Below are 17,127 nucleotides of genomic sequence, written 5' to 3'. Positions count from 1 at the left end.
TGGCTACAGCCATGATGATCCTGTGGAAGAGGAGAGTATATATGAACACAATGGCATAGGTCTTCCATCCATTTAGTACCAACCACATGTGGAAAAGGCTTCCATTCCTTTCTTTAATGGCCTCTGATTGTCCTCCTCAGCCCAAACCTCTCTCTTCTGCCAAAAGAAAATTCCTTTATAATTGCTGCAAGAACTCAAAGCCAGGAGTCCCAATACAGTAGGTGGAATGAGCATATTAAAGGAGGGGGAGCTGCATAATTTGAGTGTAACACTGAGATTTATTGGCACAGTAACAAGCTTTCTTTCAGTGTCTGGTTAGTATAATAAGCTGCCTTACAGCCCAATCCCGCTGATGCAGCAGGGCTGCCAGGCCCATCCAGGGCTGCAAATGAACAGGCAGGAGATCTCAGGAAAAGGCAATATTTGTTCCTGTGCCGCTTGTAGTGCCTCAGTGTGCTCAATGGGGCTACTTGGAGTGCTGGCGCAAAACTGAGTGGCTCTATAACACTGGCAGACTCAGGAAGGGAGTTTATGACATGCAGTGCTTACAGATTGGGCTGCTAGTGTCATTTAATCCAGTATTTACTCCTCTGAGTTGCTGAAAAGTCCCATTGGAAAACTGCTACAAGGTGCCTCTCAGTCCTGCTAACCGAGAACCCCTTTAGCAAAAGACCAGAGTAACAACTGATCAAGATCAAGAGCAGCAACTGTTACCCTGCACATGCCCGATCTCGTCTGATCTCAGAAGCTAAGCAGGGTCAGGCCTGGTTAGTACCTGGATGGGAGACTGCCTGGGAATACCAGGTGCTGTAGGCTTATACCATAGTCTTTCGAGACTGAAGGTTGCCAACCAGAGGAACAGTACCTGATGCCACCCATCCTTCATATTTCTGCCTTTCCACCAAAACACACAGTTATGAAACGTTAAAATCAGTAGTCATTAATACTGCAGGAAACAGCTTGTTCAAATCTGTTTTTATTAAGATTTTTTTGTCATTGAACTGAAGCCATAAGAAATCCTTACTTTAATATAGTTTTCTTTTAATCCTCTAGTATCTACAAAGTATACAGAACTGCAGAGGCTTTAGAGTTTTATTTATACATTACTCAAAAGGAAGACCAGCATATACTCTGACCACTATAACAAGTGTCTCCTCCCCTCCCCTTAACAATAGTGAAATTCTACTCCTGAGCCCAAGCCAGCTATATATTGGGAGGAGGTATTCTGTGTGTCTGTATGAACCTTCAATTAACCAATGCTACATTGATTTGTGCCTACTTTGCGTAAGCCACCCATTAAGGGGCCAGCAATTTTGTGAGACTTAAAAGCTCTTCTCTAACATGTGGGATTCCGTGCCTTTAAGCTTCAGTAATGACTGTGCAGGGTGTAAGTAGGCATTTCTTCTGTTTCCAGACATCATTTTAAACCCCACATCCTTCCTCCAACTACACTGCAAACCTGTAAAAGACTCTCATGACTACAAAACAAAAATGTATGTGTGTTTGTATTATAGAAAATATCTATGTAATTGTCTTGCACTCAAAAGTATCCTTAAGTTACCAGTCCCTACTCATCCCTAAATTATACTTCTGGTTGTGTATATTTTTTACTAATAGAGGGACATCTGTGGAGGGTTTTATCAAAAACCTTACTTTTCAGCTGCTGTGGGTACCCTCCTTTCCTTAAGCAAACTTTCCCTGTGTCAAATTACTAGCAGCTGGAATTCTGGAGCCAATCTATAAGAGGCTCATAAAAGGCTTTCTATGAAAAAAATCCTTTTTAACCCTGTCAGAAAATTAAACTCCCTGTAATAGTAGGAAACAAGTATTGGGGGGACAGGGGTACTGGATGGTGCAAGGCCCACTTTTTCAAAGATTAACACCATCTATGACAATTGCCAATTTTGTTTCAAGCAGATGTATTCGGCACTTCCGTTTCTGTGTGTATGGTAATGGGGTGGAGAGATAGTATGGGAGAAATTCTGAAATTCCTAAGTTTTGTAGGGGCAGAGCTTGACCAGTCATGGCTTAGTTATCTATCCTTCTAGAAGGCTCAGTGCTTCTAATGGTGTAGAGTTTATGTGAGACAGGGCATTCAAAATCCCATACACAATTCAAACTAATTTTGAAGGATTACCAAGAAATAACTCTTCTTGCAGGGATAACATTGGCCCAACAATTCCTTTGGCTGTGCTCACTCAGCTTCTAGAACTTCCTAGTCAGGCCTGACTGATGCACAGAACTCTGACAGGCAAATGCTCTGAAAAGTCACTGAAGCCTGAAACCTTTCCAAACATGGTAAGTGCTTTGTTTTGGAAAGTGAAGAACTGTTATGAAACCACAAACGCCTGCTCTTGTAGTTATAGGAACATGCATTAAATGTTTAGAATTCAAGAAACTGCTAAACAGAATGGCCATTAAAAAATAATTTAAAAGTCTTTCAACAACCCTTTTAAAGCACTCTGAAACCTGCACCTTAAAAGCTAATTTATGTAGTAATACAGGGTCTCTACTTTTCCAAACCCATCCTCCCCCCCAATCGGATTTCTTAGTGCCAAACTATAAAACTAATTCCAGGCTGTGTAGGTACCAAACTGCTCATGTCATTTTGAAATACTAAACACACAATGCCTTTTAAGTGAAAATTTGCCTTTCTAAAAACACCTTTTATTCCCTTCTTTGCAATGACAAAAATGTTATCTTTGGAAGATTTGCTCTCTTGTGAGTAAAGTGTTAGAAAACTATCTGCCCTTTTTAAACACACTCACACACCACCAAAACCCCTTCAGAATTTTCTTGGTTCCTGAGGAGGGAGATGAGATGAACGAGATCTTGATACTGAATTATATTCCCACAGTCAATAGTCCTTATCCTTTCCAGTTAAAATCTGCCCTCCCTGGTAGCATTTGCCTTCCACAGCTTTGAGTGAGCCCTGTAGCAAGGTAATTTTTTTTAAAACTCTCCCTCCATGAGTGAATTTAGATTTTCCTCTCTTCCTGTGTATTAAAAACACCCACAGATACAACTGTGGCCAGCTCAGTGATACTTCAGTATAGTGGGTCTCTCCCCTTTTTCTGGAGTTGAAGGCTTTCATCTGTTATTGGAAGGTCAGACCTCTTGGAGGCCTTTCCACTCATTTTGTCCCCTCACTGGTGGCGCAGACCTTGAACATTGTGCCTTTGAAGCAATATTAGCATTAATTTATGTCCCTGAGGGGGGAAGTGTACTGTTTTGTGTATTACATTTTAAAAATCCCAAGTGAGCTCAGGCCCTCTTGCTGGAAAGCAGTTATGATGCTTTATCTCCAAAAGATTAAATTTTTCCCTCCTCACTAAGGGAGGGGGAAATTATTAAGACTGGAGTCCCTGCTATAGACAGAATTCCTGCCTCCAATGCTTTGTTCTTAACCATCTTCTCACAACAAACCAGAGAGAAGTTCTTAGTGATGTTTGTCACAGTGGAACAAAACATCCAAGTTTACCATATTGGAAGGTCCAAGCAACTCAAGTCATTTCATGATCTAATCATATTGCAAGGTCTTACAAAAGACTACTGTAACAATTTCTTACAAGGTCCACCATGTTGGAAGATCTTACTAAGGTCCTACCTTGGTGGAACATTTTGATCATAAATCCAACCAGCCCACCACCCAACCACATTTCCCCCCAAAGTCCCCAGTGTCTATCTTAAGTTCCACAAGGGGACCAGCCCGCGGGTCTCCTTTTCATAGACATCTGGGACCAACCCAATGGGTGAGGGCACCATCTTGACGGTGTTCTTGCCAAACAGCTTGCGTTCATACTCAATGAGTTGCCTCCAGAAGCCCACATTGGGCCTTACAACAGGCCGCCTGCTTTTCACCCATTCATGGGCATCCAAGAGGCTCAATCGGTGGTATTTCATTAAGTAAGCAATACAGAGGGAAGCTGACCGGCTTACACCTGCTACACAATGGACAAGGGTTCTTCCATTCTTCTTTCCTGTCTGGTGTATCCTGTCAGCCACGGAGTCAAAGTACAAGGACAGTGGAGCATGGGGGAGATCAGGCACAGGCACCTTGACGTAGTCTATATCTGGCCAGTTGGCATTAGGGATTTCCATGGTGGCATTCACAACACAAGTCACTGCCCTGGAGTAGACCATATGTCTATTAGATGCTGCGTTGCCAGAGCAGAGGTAGAGGCAGGGGGAGATCTGAGCAATGCCTCCCAAGACGGACAAAGCATTCCCAGCAGTTGGGGCTGGTTTGGCTACTGAAGGGGGCGGAGAACGGCGGAAGAAGCCGTGGTTCCGGAAATTCATGGTGGATGGTTCAGCGTACATAACAGCTGTGGGGAAAGGAGAGAGGCAAAAGTCTTAAGAATCTATATACTCAAAGAGTTAAGGAAACCAATCCCTTTCCCAAAATTTTCTCACTTAAGCAGCTACCCAACCAGAGCTGGCACAATTCAAAGATCATATCCCAATTCCAATCCCTGAAAGAGGTTGAAAAGTCAAGTCCTCTCCAAAGATATAGTATGAATTAGGGGTGAAATGGATTTTGCAGCAGAAGGGATGGAAAAGCTTATTCAGGGAAGTACAATATTAGGAAACAGGAAAATGGAGGCAGATGGAAGAGTAAGGTGACAGACAAGTGAACAAGTCAGTAAAGGTGTGAAAGATGGAGGCAAGGGGATTCACCCAACGTTCAAGTTCTGTACAAAGCCAAACATCTCCCAATAGCCTACCTCAGTCATTCCCTTGGAGCCCCCTAGCAGCTGCTCTCGGCTGCCCCCACTATCCCGCGAGGACCCCTGCTCCAAGGGCTAGATGTGGAGGGGGGGAGGGAGGGAAGACGCTAGAAACTGTGATGCTGCAGGAATGATGCGCAGAAGGGGGATGATGGAGAAGATGGGAAAATGGAGGAAGAGGGGGAGGAAATGGACAGCCTCTTAAAGGGGCAGTGGACACTTTAGTAGCCCTTGGACTCTCTCCACCTCGCCCATGCCAATGCCTTTTCCTAAATTTGCAGTCCTCACTCTACCCCACCCCTTGTCATAACAGACACAAGCTCAAAATGGAATAGGAGAAAGGTTTCAGGGCTGAACTGTGACTCATATTTTGTGATTATTGGTGCATAGGGAGAGAGGTGGTTTTGCATCAGAGGTTCCCCCGCCCCTTCCTCTATATGAGCAGAGTGGGGGGTTGGGAAGAATCCATATTTGTATTCATGTTTCCTATAGATTTTTGCTCTCCTTTCCCTTCCAAACACTGCAGCCTCTCATTCGGCCAACTATCACACCTCTACAAAACACACCCAACACTACCAAGATCCAAATACGCTGCTCATACTAAATACCTGTGTACTGTGTTTCTAACTGGGATGTGCTAGCATCAGAGGGTGCTGCAAATATGCAACTGACATCATTAATATAATTAGAATGCTTGGGGATATGAGTGGCCTTAGATTTATTCACTCGCCCTGTAGGGATTGCACTGGGCCCTTGGTGACGGGCTCACCACGATATACACATTCTGGAGAGTTATGCAGAGGCTCTCAAGGGTATTGTTACTTAGGGATTTATTTCCCTTAATAATGGGACTAATTGTAGAGCTCCAATATACCACCTTTTGCAATTATAATTTGTAACTCGAGTTTACTGTAAACACACACACATACGCACACCCCAACTTCTCATTTTATCTCATTTCTTTACCCAAGTGACAGCTCAAACAACCCTTCTTGGAGGCACTTTTTAAGAAAGCAGAGGCAGTGCTGGCCAAAAGCAACCATTCTTTGAAATTGGGTGGGGACTTGTAAGCCAGGGAGGTCACAGATTCAAAACCACTAAGCACTCAGGGCTAGGTCTCTGGTTTGAAGGTATATGACACAGCAACTTTGGAAGATAAGTAGGTCTGGATCTGGCTAGGAATTAGATGCAAGACTATTTGGGAACCCCCATGTATGCTGCTGCCCTCAGTTCCTTAGGGCAGGGGTGCTCAATAGGTGGATCGTGATCTACCGGTAGATTGCGAAGCAAAATGAGTAGATCGTGGAGTGCCGACCCCCCCCCTTCAGGTGCCTCTCGGAGGAAATGTCGGGAGTAAGGCCCATTGTACTAAATGGAGCTTACTCCCAGGTAAGTGTGGCTAGGATTGCAGCCTCACAGCCTAATCCTAGGCATGTCTACTCAGGAGTAAGTCCTGTTATACTCAGTGGGGCTCAAGGTACACCAACATACATTGTACACATTAATGTTATATGTTATGATGGCGCAAACATTGTAAAAAAAAAACTCTGGTAGATCTCTGGGCCTTGCTGGGTTTCAAAGTAGCTCTCGAGCCAAAAAAGTGTGAGCACCCCTGCCTTAGGGGAAAGAAGGTAGGATACAAAATACGGTCAGTTACCCCCTTAACATGCATTTCAATCAAAAAAGTTCAGTTCTGAAAAGACATTTCTCCACATATGTTTACATGTGGGGTAATAATTCTTATGCGTGTTAGGTAAATTTTCTGGATTAGTTAAATCAAAATAATAGGGGGTAATTTGAGTATATACACTTCCAAATTATAACTGCTTCCAAAAAGCACCCACTTCTAAATCAAGTTTTCCCCTAAGCAACCCCACCCCTGACTGCTCAGTTTCAATCGTAATATCTTCTTGCAAAAGGAATTAATCAAGTCCAGTCTGACTCTCTAGGAAACCCACACCCCTAACTACAGCTTCTGCCAACTCTCTTTTCATCCTTCATGCTCCCCTCAAACTCTCACACTTTCAAGCTGCTTTGGCAGCAGATGTGCCCTTTATATGTTCCATTACATCCTTTTACAAACCTCAAATTATACAAGCATCCAAACACACTCTCGGTGTCTGTCACCTGTCCTATAGACATACATCACTGGACCCCACAACTTCAGCATCCACAAAAGAGGCATAATTCCCATGCATTTATCTAAGCCTTGTGTTTAATTCTTTCACAGCAAACTTGGACATCCCAAAATTTAAAAGCTCAGTTTCATTCATTCTGTCAAATATTAGCCCTCAGTGCAACTCCATTTTCCAGGTTTAAGTCTTGAAAACATAGCCAAATAGAGGCCCCTACACTCCTTCCTTGAACCCCAATTTTCTGCAATTATTCCTTTTCCATAAAATCCCACATCTCTCCAGAAACTTTTCATATTTTCTATCACATGCATAAATTACATTTCATATCTCATGTCATTTTTTAAACTCCCTCTCTAAATCACCTGCAAAGCATTACACCTGAAATTCTCCTTGCCTCAAAAATCTCAAGATGTCACCATTCTCTAGTACAGTTATAATAAAATAATGGTAATTAACTGGCAGATTGGCCTCCCACTCATTTGCATGTGTGTATGAGGGGTGGACAACTCTGAGACATGTCAGCCTCTAAAGATAGAGAATAAGGGTGTGGTAGTTACTGTTGGCTAACTGCTTCTGAATACAAGGAGTGATCTTGCATAGCTATTTTATATAGCCTAAATCCGACTTCAGCAAATCTGATTACACATTCTTCTCTTCTCAGCACCCCTGGTTATTCATCACAGCTTAAACAACTCAGTGGAAACAAAATTGCCACCTACAATTAACACATCAGATGCCCCTGAACCTTAAACTCCAAACACATTTCCCAGCGATTCAAACCACACTTCTGCAAGTGTGTCCTCTGCATCCCATTCCCCAGGCCCCACCTCAGAAGCCATAACCCATACAAGACAGGAACTGCAATGCCAAAAATCAACTCTTCCTCCTACTGCACAGAACTCCAAACTTTACCAAATAAAAAATAAAAAATAAATTACCAGTCAGTATCTTGCTGTTTTTCAAGGGAGACTCTCTCTCTCGGCCCACCTAAATGCCTTTGAGGAAGCAGGTGATGGGGTGGGGAAGAGCCTGGATGCCTCCCTTTCGGATGTGATGCTGTTACTCCCAGTCTTCCAAAGAAACCTCTCTCTATATAGTCTAACGTTATAGATGCACATAGAAATAGACTCTTCTGTCTTTGCCCTGCTTCTCCTTTCCTTCTTCCTCCTGGGTGGGGATCTGGAGTTTCCTTCTCTGGCTCCCCCCAGCGATGCCTATATACCACCCCTGCCAGCCCCCTCCCCTGCTGGACCACTCGAGCGTTGGAGGTAACAAAGGGTTGCCATGGCGACGGGATGCGGGGGCGGATGCTGGCGTCAGAGCCAGTGACACAAGCCAGGCTCGCGAAGGAGGAGGAGGAGGAGGGGTGACGGCGGGGGTGGGGCTGATAAACCACGGATTCCCCCCTCCCCGCCTCCGCTTCCGGGGCTGGTTCTCCCGTCCTCCCCCACTGCAAGCCCCACCCTGGCGCTGTGGGGGATGCTGTAAGAGTCAGTCCATCTTAATCCCAATGTAAAGTGGCCTATTTTAGGGGGGGGGGGATGTGATCCCCGTTATATTCTGCGCATGGAGGACACAAGAAGAGCAAAAGGAAGACAGGAAGGATGCTCTTCTCCCATTAGTGCAATGATTGCATGCGGGAGAAAGCAGAGCATCAGCATCATGAACTGGGGACTCCTCTTGGGGGTCACTGTTCTGGGGAAATAATAATAATAATATAACCTATAAATGGAAGCTCACACCACTGCTGTGTGTGTCTTTCTGCCCCCTCCTGACTTATATGCGTCACAATCTCACCCCACCGTCCTCACTCCACCCTCTTGCAGCTGGGCGAGGAAAACTGCGAGGAGCGCTCGTGAGTCACCACAAACGTGCCAGGGTGAATGGGTGCCCATCTCCGGAAGGCTAACTAGGATGAAGCCCCCCCCCCGAAAAGGAGCCGGATCGGAGCTTCTGATGGGGTGGGGGGAAGAAAAGGCGCCTGGTCCTGTGTTGTAACAAGCATCACCTTTCCAACACGTGACAATCAGTGTTTTTAAAAATGTAATTAAACTCTCTTTGGAAGTTCAGGCTCTGGGGAGCTAAAGTGCTATAATTAAGCCAACAGTTATCCCGCCCTGAATCAATCAATTAACTTTCCCCTGGAGGGATGAGATGGCTTTTTAAGCTATGCAGGCTAAATAGAACCTCCTTGCTTAGTGGCAGTCTACCTCTGAATGGCAGGGGAGAGGGGTAGGCTGCTGCCTTCATACCTTGTTTGCGGACTTCCAGGAGGCATGTTGCTGACTACTGCTAGAAACAAGATGGACTCTGCGGCTCTTGTGTTCAGCTGGGTTTCGCTTTATAAACTCCGCCTCCTCTAGACACACACTATAGTTAAAGCAAATCCTTTTATCTCTGCACAATCATGAGTAAATAGATGGCTACTTCCACCACAGAAGCAGCTGCATTTAGCAACTTGTGGTTCCAAATCACATCTCCAATTTTGGATAGGAATTCCATGTACAGCTGATGCAATAATGTCCCATCTGCTGTTCTGCGTTATGTGGCCAAGAGCCTGAAGCATTTTTTTGCTAACCTTCAGTTTTCGAATGTAGTGGGCTCAAGAAAAGATGCTCCTATGGAAATGGTTGTGCGCTTATATCTTGCTTATTACGGTAAGCGTGACTCAGCTTACCGCCTTCCCGACGCGGAAGCTTTACCGTATTTGCAGACTTCTTCGGCTTTCACTTTTAACATGATACTGTACAGATTACTACCGTAATTGCTGGGTTGAAGTGTGCCTCTTTGCAGCTAACATAAAAGATGCTGCCATGGCAAAGAATTCAAAATATTGCCAGATGCAGTAGGGTAAACAGATTCCCTGGAGATATGAAAACACTACCATAATTACTAGTACAGTATAAATAAAATCCTGTGCAAGGGATACATCAGCATGGTTATACTTGGTAGAAGCAATAGGTCAGGGGTGTCAAACATAAGGCCTGGGGGCCGGATGTGTTCCCCCAGAAGTTCTTTATCAGGCCCTTTGGCTCTCCCAGCACCAATATTAGCTGGTCTCAGCTGCTGAGCTATGCTGAGATGTCACTGCTAAAAGGGTCATCATCCGCATAATAATTGGACCATATCTTGAAAATATGGTCAAGATTTGCAGTTTCTCTTCTGTCATTTGCAGCAGAGTGAGAAAGAAGTGCTTATTTCTGGTCATGACCACCTTAATGACATCACCTCCTGCTTAATTATGTCACTTCTGGCCCTCAGCAGGCATCATGAATGCTATTCAGCCCACTGTATGAAATAAGTTTGACATCCCTGCAATAGGTCATCTGGGAAAAGCCAGGAAAGGCTAGGATTTTTAATGAAATAAATGGCAAAAGTAAAAGTGCAGACTCACCAAAGTGTAATTATAAGGTCATACTAAGCGGAAAGGCCCAGATTCAACACACCTCAGTCATGAAGCTCATTTGACCAGTCACTATCTTTCAGCCTGACCTACCTCACAGGGTTGTTGGTAGGGCCAGCCCATCCACAACTAAAGCCAGCTGACGCAGTCACCTCAAGGAATAGTTTGGTGGGGTACACCCAACATGGCCTGCCTACTCCCCTCTGCAGCTCTCCCTCCTCCCCCTTCCCTGGATTAGAAAAGGAACAGGGAGACAGTAATAAATATCTAGTGGACAAACTGATGTCAGTTTTATTATTATTATTATTATTATTATTATTATTATTAACAACCCCTGCTAATTGGGTAAGAGGCACTTTTTCAAGTGGGTGCTCCTTTTTTTAGCAGGGGGAGAGTAACTGGCCCACCTCACCCCAGCACTGTCTGTTCTAGTGGCTGTCTGCTGGTATTCCTTGGCATCTTTTTAGATTGTGAGCCCTTTTGGGACAGGGAGCCATTTAGTTATTTGATTTTTCTCTGTAAAACGCTTTGTGAACGTTCAGTTGAAAAGCAGTATATAAATACTGTTAATTAATTAATTATAATTATAATTATTATTATTATTAACAGTATTTATATACCGCTTTTCAACTAAAGTTCACAAAGCAGTTTACAGAGAAAAATCAAATAAGTTTATATGAATACCTGCCACTTATATGATCATAACTTACATGATTAACTGCCATGCACTTCACAATGTTTTTTAAAGACACCCCATCCCACTGCCATCTTTGAGTTTTGTGTCAGTACAATTATAACACATTTGGGGGCAATTCTATAAAGATAGAAAGTATATACTGTACTGTAAACTGCATGAGTGTGTCATCTGCTATATAAGGGCATGTGAATTATACTGTACAAACTGTATTCTAGCAGTATACCCCAAAAGATATGAATTAGCTGAATGCTGAACCCCTGGCATAACAGTTTCTGTTGCCATACATGGGCATTCCACCAGAACATGCCAAAGGCACAGTATAAAAGCTCTGCTCCACCGGATCCAAGGCATTCATGTGGGGCTCGGCCTTTACTTAAAGTGAGTAGCCCCACTGCTGGGCTGCTGCCCTTACCCAGAAGGGGACAAAAGTCCCCTTCTCCTGAGGCACCGCCCACAGCAGGCTGAGGTGCACAGGATGCAGTAGCATCCGGCACCACTGCAGCTGCGCACCCCGGGCAGCTCAGGATTGGGCTGCCCAGCTGCAGTCAGCCAAAGGTCCCATTACCCAGTGCACTCATGCTGTTATTTTGCATAGCTCAGAATTCAAACATTCCAGCTCAGAAGTCAAAGCAGAACACAGACTTGGAACCTTCTCCAACCACACAGCCCTCCCCCTTTCCAGCATCCCATCTTCCCACCAATTTAAAGTAAAGCACCATGTCTCTCTCCCACAGGGCCACTCTCTCCCACTCCTTGCCACAGGATGTGGTGAAGGCGTCTAGCCTGGACGCCTTTAAAAGGGGATTGGACAAGTTTCTGGAGGAAAAATCCATTACGGGGTACAAGCCATGATGTGTATGCACAACCTCCTGATTTTAGAAATGGGTTATGTCAGAATGCCAGATGCAAGGGAGGGCACCAGGATGAGGTCTCTTGTGATCTGGTGTGCTCCCTGGGGCATTTGGTGGGCCGCTGTGAGATACAGGAAGCTGGACTAGATGGGCCTATGGCCTGATCCAGTGGGGCTGTTCGTATGTTCTTACGTACAGGGAGTCCATCCTCCCCCTGTCTTTTCAGATGTTACATGAGCTAGATGTCACACGACCCACCTGAAATTGGCTTGCGACCCACCTAGTGGGTCCTGACCACAGTCTGAGAAACACTGACTTAGGCTTAGAGTGATAGATTTTGTTCTCTCCTCTACCTATATCCTCACAATGGCCTTGTGTAGGCTGAGAGTGACTAATCCAATAGGAATGCAAAGGGAAGGGAAGCCCTGTTTGCATCTGCATCCAGTCTCCCTACTCCAGAGCTCAACTTCTAAATAGCAAATGCAGCCCTGGAATATTTTTCAGTGTCGGCATTCAGTGTGGAGCATATTTAGCAATTAAAATTTTTTTTTTAAATTTCTTATTATGTAAACTTGCTTTGTGAACTACTCTTGTTGAAAAGCAGTATATAAATATTCTTAATAATAAGATAATTCTTCTGGGTGCAGAAGGCATGCTTTTTCATGCTAAATTATAACAGCCCTTTCCCACATGAGCTTTCAGCTTTAAGGGTGCAATTGCTGGGCTGATCTGCCCTACTTTATTTAGAAACAGAAATATCACAACTTCTGGATACCATTGTTTGCCCATGATAAAGGATTGAGGGCCCAATCCTATCCAATTTTCTAGTGCCGATGCAGCCACGCCAATGGGGCGTGCACTGCATCTTGTGGTGGGGCAGCACTCACAGAGGCTTCCTTAAAGTATGGGACATTTGTTCCCTTACCTTGAGGCTGCATTGAGACTGTACTGGTGCTGGAATATTGGATAGGATTGGGCCCTAAAGCTGCCAACTTCCCTCTCCCACAGGATACATGTGTTTTTAACAGCAACCTGACAAACAGAAATTGCCAAGTGCCACTTTTTGCTTGCATAGACCTAAAATGTATGCTCATGTTGCTCTGGTGTACCTAGTTGCAAAAAGACTGAGGGCCACCAGTACAGCAGGAATGCAGCCCCAGGGTAAAGGAATAAGTGTTCCCATACCTTGAGGAGGCCTCCCCACCATAGGATGCAGCGCACACCCCATTGACACAGCTACACCAGCATTGGAAAATTGGATAGGATTTGGCCCTAATCAGGCGTTCCTGAGTTCAGATCCCCCCTCTGCCACAAACTCACTAGGTGGGCTTAGTCAAGTCCCCTCCCTCTCAGCTTTAGCTACAATATGGGGATAATAATGCAGTACATACAGTATTCATTTTACAGGGTGACTGTAATTTGTAAGGACAACACTGAGATTATAGAACTTTGCACACCGAAAGGCACTATAGAAATGACAGCATTGTATTTCTGAATAGCTGCCTATCAGGAAAGCTGGATAAAAACCCCTGAGCTCTTCACAAAGTGATAAACCTCACCATTGTTGCCATTGCTCCTTATTTTAAATGCTTTCATATATATAGTACAGCATACGCTTTGGAAATTGCTGCATTAAATGTAAGCACTAACACAGTACTGTACGGAGTCCAGAAAAAAATCTGATGATCAAACAAGGTCACATTTACTCTGATATGTACATTAAGCTGTACAGTATTATTTATATATATACTCTCTGCAAGATATTATTACACTGAAAGCAATCCTTTTCCCTTTAGGGAAGTACAATCAGGGGTGGTGGAGGTGGGGAATAGACCTTTAGATAATCCTATGACAAAGATTGTCAAACTTTGTGACTGTGCTCCCACCAAAATAATATATACTGTATTTTGAGTGTGGTTTTTGGCAGGGCTCCTGCACATTTAACTGCAACCCAACAAACAACAATTTAGCGTGGGAAGCTTTTCCTTGAATGGAGATGAAGTGTTGGTAAAAGCATATACTACTAAATGTCTGCTGTGCAGGCCTTTCTTAAAAGCAGAGACTTCTCAAAAAAAAACATGGCTCATTCTAAAGGCATCAGTGGTATATACCTGTGTGAACAATTTGGTAACAGGCTTATAAACAATCAAGGTTTGGCAAACTGTTGACAGCTAGCTTTCAGTGACCAAGGAAAGAGAGGAAGATAGTCACAAGACCTGAGTGGTGAATACCTATTTTTTTCTAACTGGAGATGGTGCTTCAGAGGGCACTTTTGCAGGAGTCCAACAGAAAGAAGCAGTGTAGCAAGAGGTTATAGGAGTGGCAGTAGGATATATCCAATTTTGGGTTGCAAAGGTCTGATGTGAGCCCTGGAGCTGCTTGATCAGTAGCTTGATCTACTACACAAATCATCAACTGACCATTTCCAAGTGATGAAAATCTTCGCCTGCAGATGTCAGCACGAGGCTTTGTTGAAGAGAGAGGAGAAGGCCAGATCTGTTTTCTTCCTGTTTGTTTTGCAACCCTACACAATGCAATTTCTAGGGGAAGGTGCAAAAGGGAAAGAAGAGAGCACTAAACCCACTGTGCTATGTGTCCTTCTCAACTGTCTCTTCAGTAACCTTTCCAGTTGATCATTGTAACCATTCATTTTGGAAAGAGTTGGGACTTGAGTCTTATTTCCTTGCTTGTCCTTTTTTTCTATCTGCATGCCATTGTTTTTAGTTGTAAGCGGCTTGGGAGCCCTTTGGCAGAAAGGGACTGCAAATAGAAGACTTGTTAACTTTAGAAGTGGGATGTTACTCTACTAAGGCTGCAATCCTAACCACACTTTCCTGAGACTAAGCCCCGTTGGAACAAAATGGGACTCACTTCTGAGTAGACCTGGTTAGGATTGTACCCAAAGCCTGAGCAATGCAGCTGCAGCAAAGGCTTCTGTGCCAAAACAAGGCTGCTTCCACGCTCCTTATCCTATCCTGCCATTGAGTGCCACAAGCAGCAGAAGGTGGGATTATGACTGTGGTTCCACACAATGCAGAATACTGCACTCTTTTGCCTGAGAACATACTACAGTGCAGGTGCCACTGTTCCCTGCTGCCCTTCCTTTTTCTAATTGTAAGGCTACACACAAAAGCACACATGCAAACCTTGTTTACCTCTGCACATTTGTTTCCAAGTCTCATACTACTCAGACACAAACGTCCTCTTGCAGCAAAGACACAGACCCCACGGCTTTTACAAATGGTGCGTTTTATTTATTGCTCCAAAATAAAAGCAAATGAGGAAGAAAAAAAGACCAAAGGTTTGAAAAACAGGGGCGGGGGAGGGGAAGCAAGGATGCACAGGAAAGTGTTCCTCACAAGATCCCATCTTTCGGGGGGGGGGGGGTTGCCACTCAGACTCTTCCCCAGCATGAATGGAACTAGCAAGAGGGCAGGGTTGTCTGTGGAGGGGGGGGGAATGGGGGGATTTAATCATTTTTTTTTTGCCCATTTCTAAATGGAGGAGATCAGCCATTGATAGGGGGAAATCTGGGAAACCAGAACGCGATAATACAAGAAATGAGAAAAGAACAGATAGGGAGGGACTGTTGCAATATTCAGCCTCATATTGGAGGTAGGTGAGTGAATGTGGTTCTAAACAGCAACCCCCCAGCCACACACACCCACACATCTTGAGGGCCTTTTAGATTTCTTTTCTCCCCAAAGTGGGTGACTGAGCAATTCTAGCAGGGTCATCGTCCCATACGCTTGTGGAGTCTCTTCAAGGGATGCAGTCTCTTTAAGTGCTTTATTTCTAAAAGGCAGTTTTCACTTATTTGGCACTATGGATCCTGTCTTTTTAAATTTTTTTTTTCTATCAAGACTTAAAGGAAAGAGCTGCATAAAGAGCCATCCTCCCCAAGGCATCCTTAAGAGGATGCAGCTAAAAATGAATGAAGTCCTGCTCTCGTACAATAAACTCATACAATAAACACATTTTATGTTGTATTTAAAAGAGCAGAAGCCTTTCTGTATTGAATCCATGATCATTCTCCTAATAAGTGCACATTTAATTCTCCTGGTTCAGGGATATGGTGAAGATATCCCATTCAAAAGAAAATCACCCTTTGAACAGATTGTTTCAATTTTCTAAATATACATCTGTGTTTTATCATTCAAGGGAAATGAGAAAGAATAGAGTTACAAAGACCTAAGTTATTTTTCTGTAAGCATACTGGGTGTGGAAATTTACATTTTTTTCCTCTTAAGGGGCTGAAAACTAAAAGAAGAATCATAATAAATAATGGCACCAGTCCTCTTAAAAAAAATGTGTGGAATTATCCATAACTCTCAGTGATTTAGGATTCTTGAAAAAGACATAAAAAGTTATGACCTGCCTGCATTTTAAGAAGACAGCTGCATCACTTTAATTGTTAAAAAGTCATGCTTAATAACAAAATGGCTTCGCCCATTTCTTCATTTAATGGGGCAAATTTGGGATTAAGTTTCATTTTGCATTTGAATTTTTAAAAGTAGTACTGGATTTTTAAAAAAGTAAATCAAGATTTTAAAGAATCAAATATTTCAGAGCCAGACAGTTGGGAAACTATTTAAGGGCCCAAGCTACTAGGAAGGTCCCCTACACAAGCGCCACTAAAATGAGAAAAAATGATACAAAAGTAGGTCAGTGGGACACAAGCAGCAAAACTCAAGTGGATTGTGCCCTAAATTCCTAGGGGCCCAACAACTAACTAGGTATTTAGATTTTCCCAGCTCTCTTTAATTAAAAGGATAATAAGGATCCTATCCTTATTAATAAGGATAATAACTAATTATTATAATATTATAATAATTATAATAACTAATAAAAGAATAAAACTTATTCTAGGGTGTTCAGGTGTGCATTTTATTTTTACTTAGAGGCACAGCCTACCTTTTGATGCCCAAGGCATGAAATCTACGGGTAAAAATGGCACAATAAGCTACGTAAATACCTGGCAGTCTGCTGCCAGAAGAAGGCTACCTCATACTGCTTAAGACGAGGGCCAGGCCTGCTTAAAAAAATTCTCTAGCAAGCGGCAAATGTCTTAGACCCTAAGTTATAAAGGATCTTTTTAATGTTTTCTTGCTTTTGGAGTGAGTGGGAGGAGAAAGAAAAAGGTGCAGTTAGGAAACCCTTAGGAGGCAGTGCCATTCTGTAAGGCTTGCAAATCCTATGTCTGCTCACATTCAGCAGAGTAAGCCCATTCAACAGAGTGGGACTTCTGAGTAAACACACATAGGACTGTGCTGTAAAGCTATTATTATAGTGCCTTGTTTTTGCAAGATCT

At 43.5% G+C, this 17,127-nt stretch overlaps 1 protein-coding gene and 1 pseudogene across 3 annotated transcripts; one reads left to right on the top strand and one right to left on the bottom strand.

The window, feature by feature from the left end:
- Positions 1-699: 699 nt before the first annotated feature.
- LOC136654580 (5S ribosomal RNA) lies at positions 700-816 on the top strand (annotated as a pseudogene).
- Positions 817-994: 178 nt separating this feature from the next.
- Positions 995-9,381, bottom strand: LOC136651541 (dual specificity protein phosphatase 14-like). 3 transcript variants are annotated; one of them, XM_066628044.1, is made up of 2 exons: positions 9,118-9,381; positions 995-4,328 (listed from the first exon to the last, which is right to left on the bottom strand). In XM_066628044.1, the coding sequence occupies exon 2, from the start codon at positions 4,321-4,323 to the stop codon at positions 3,682-3,684; it is 642 nt and encodes a 213-aa protein (XP_066484141.1). In that variant the 5' UTR covers positions 4,324-4,328; positions 9,118-9,381; the 3' UTR covers positions 995-3,681. The 3 variants fall into 3 exon arrangements, with proteins under 3 accessions (XP_066484141.1, XP_066484143.1, XP_066484142.1); XM_066628046.1 differs by lacking the exon at positions 9,118-9,381 and adding an exon at positions 7,804-8,050; XM_066628045.1 differs by lacking the exon at positions 9,118-9,381 and adding an exon at positions 4,728-4,817.
- Between the last annotated feature and the right edge of the window lie 7,746 nt (positions 9,382-17,127).

Source organism: Tiliqua scincoides, chromosome 5 (genome assembly GCF_035046505.1).
Source record: "Tiliqua scincoides isolate rTilSci1 chromosome 5, rTilSci1.hap2, whole genome shotgun sequence".
NCBI lineage: Eukaryota > Metazoa > Chordata > Lepidosauria > Squamata > Scincidae > Tiliqua > Tiliqua scincoides.
The sequence above is the reverse complement of the archived record's forward strand: the minus strand, read 5'-3'. Positions and strand labels throughout refer to the sequence as shown.

Bases quoted from the DNA above. Each gene is read 5' to 3' on its own strand.
- LOC136651541 (XM_066628044.1), bottom strand. From the start codon at position 4,323: ATGTACGCTGAACCATCCACCATGAATTTCCGGAACCACGGCTTCTTC.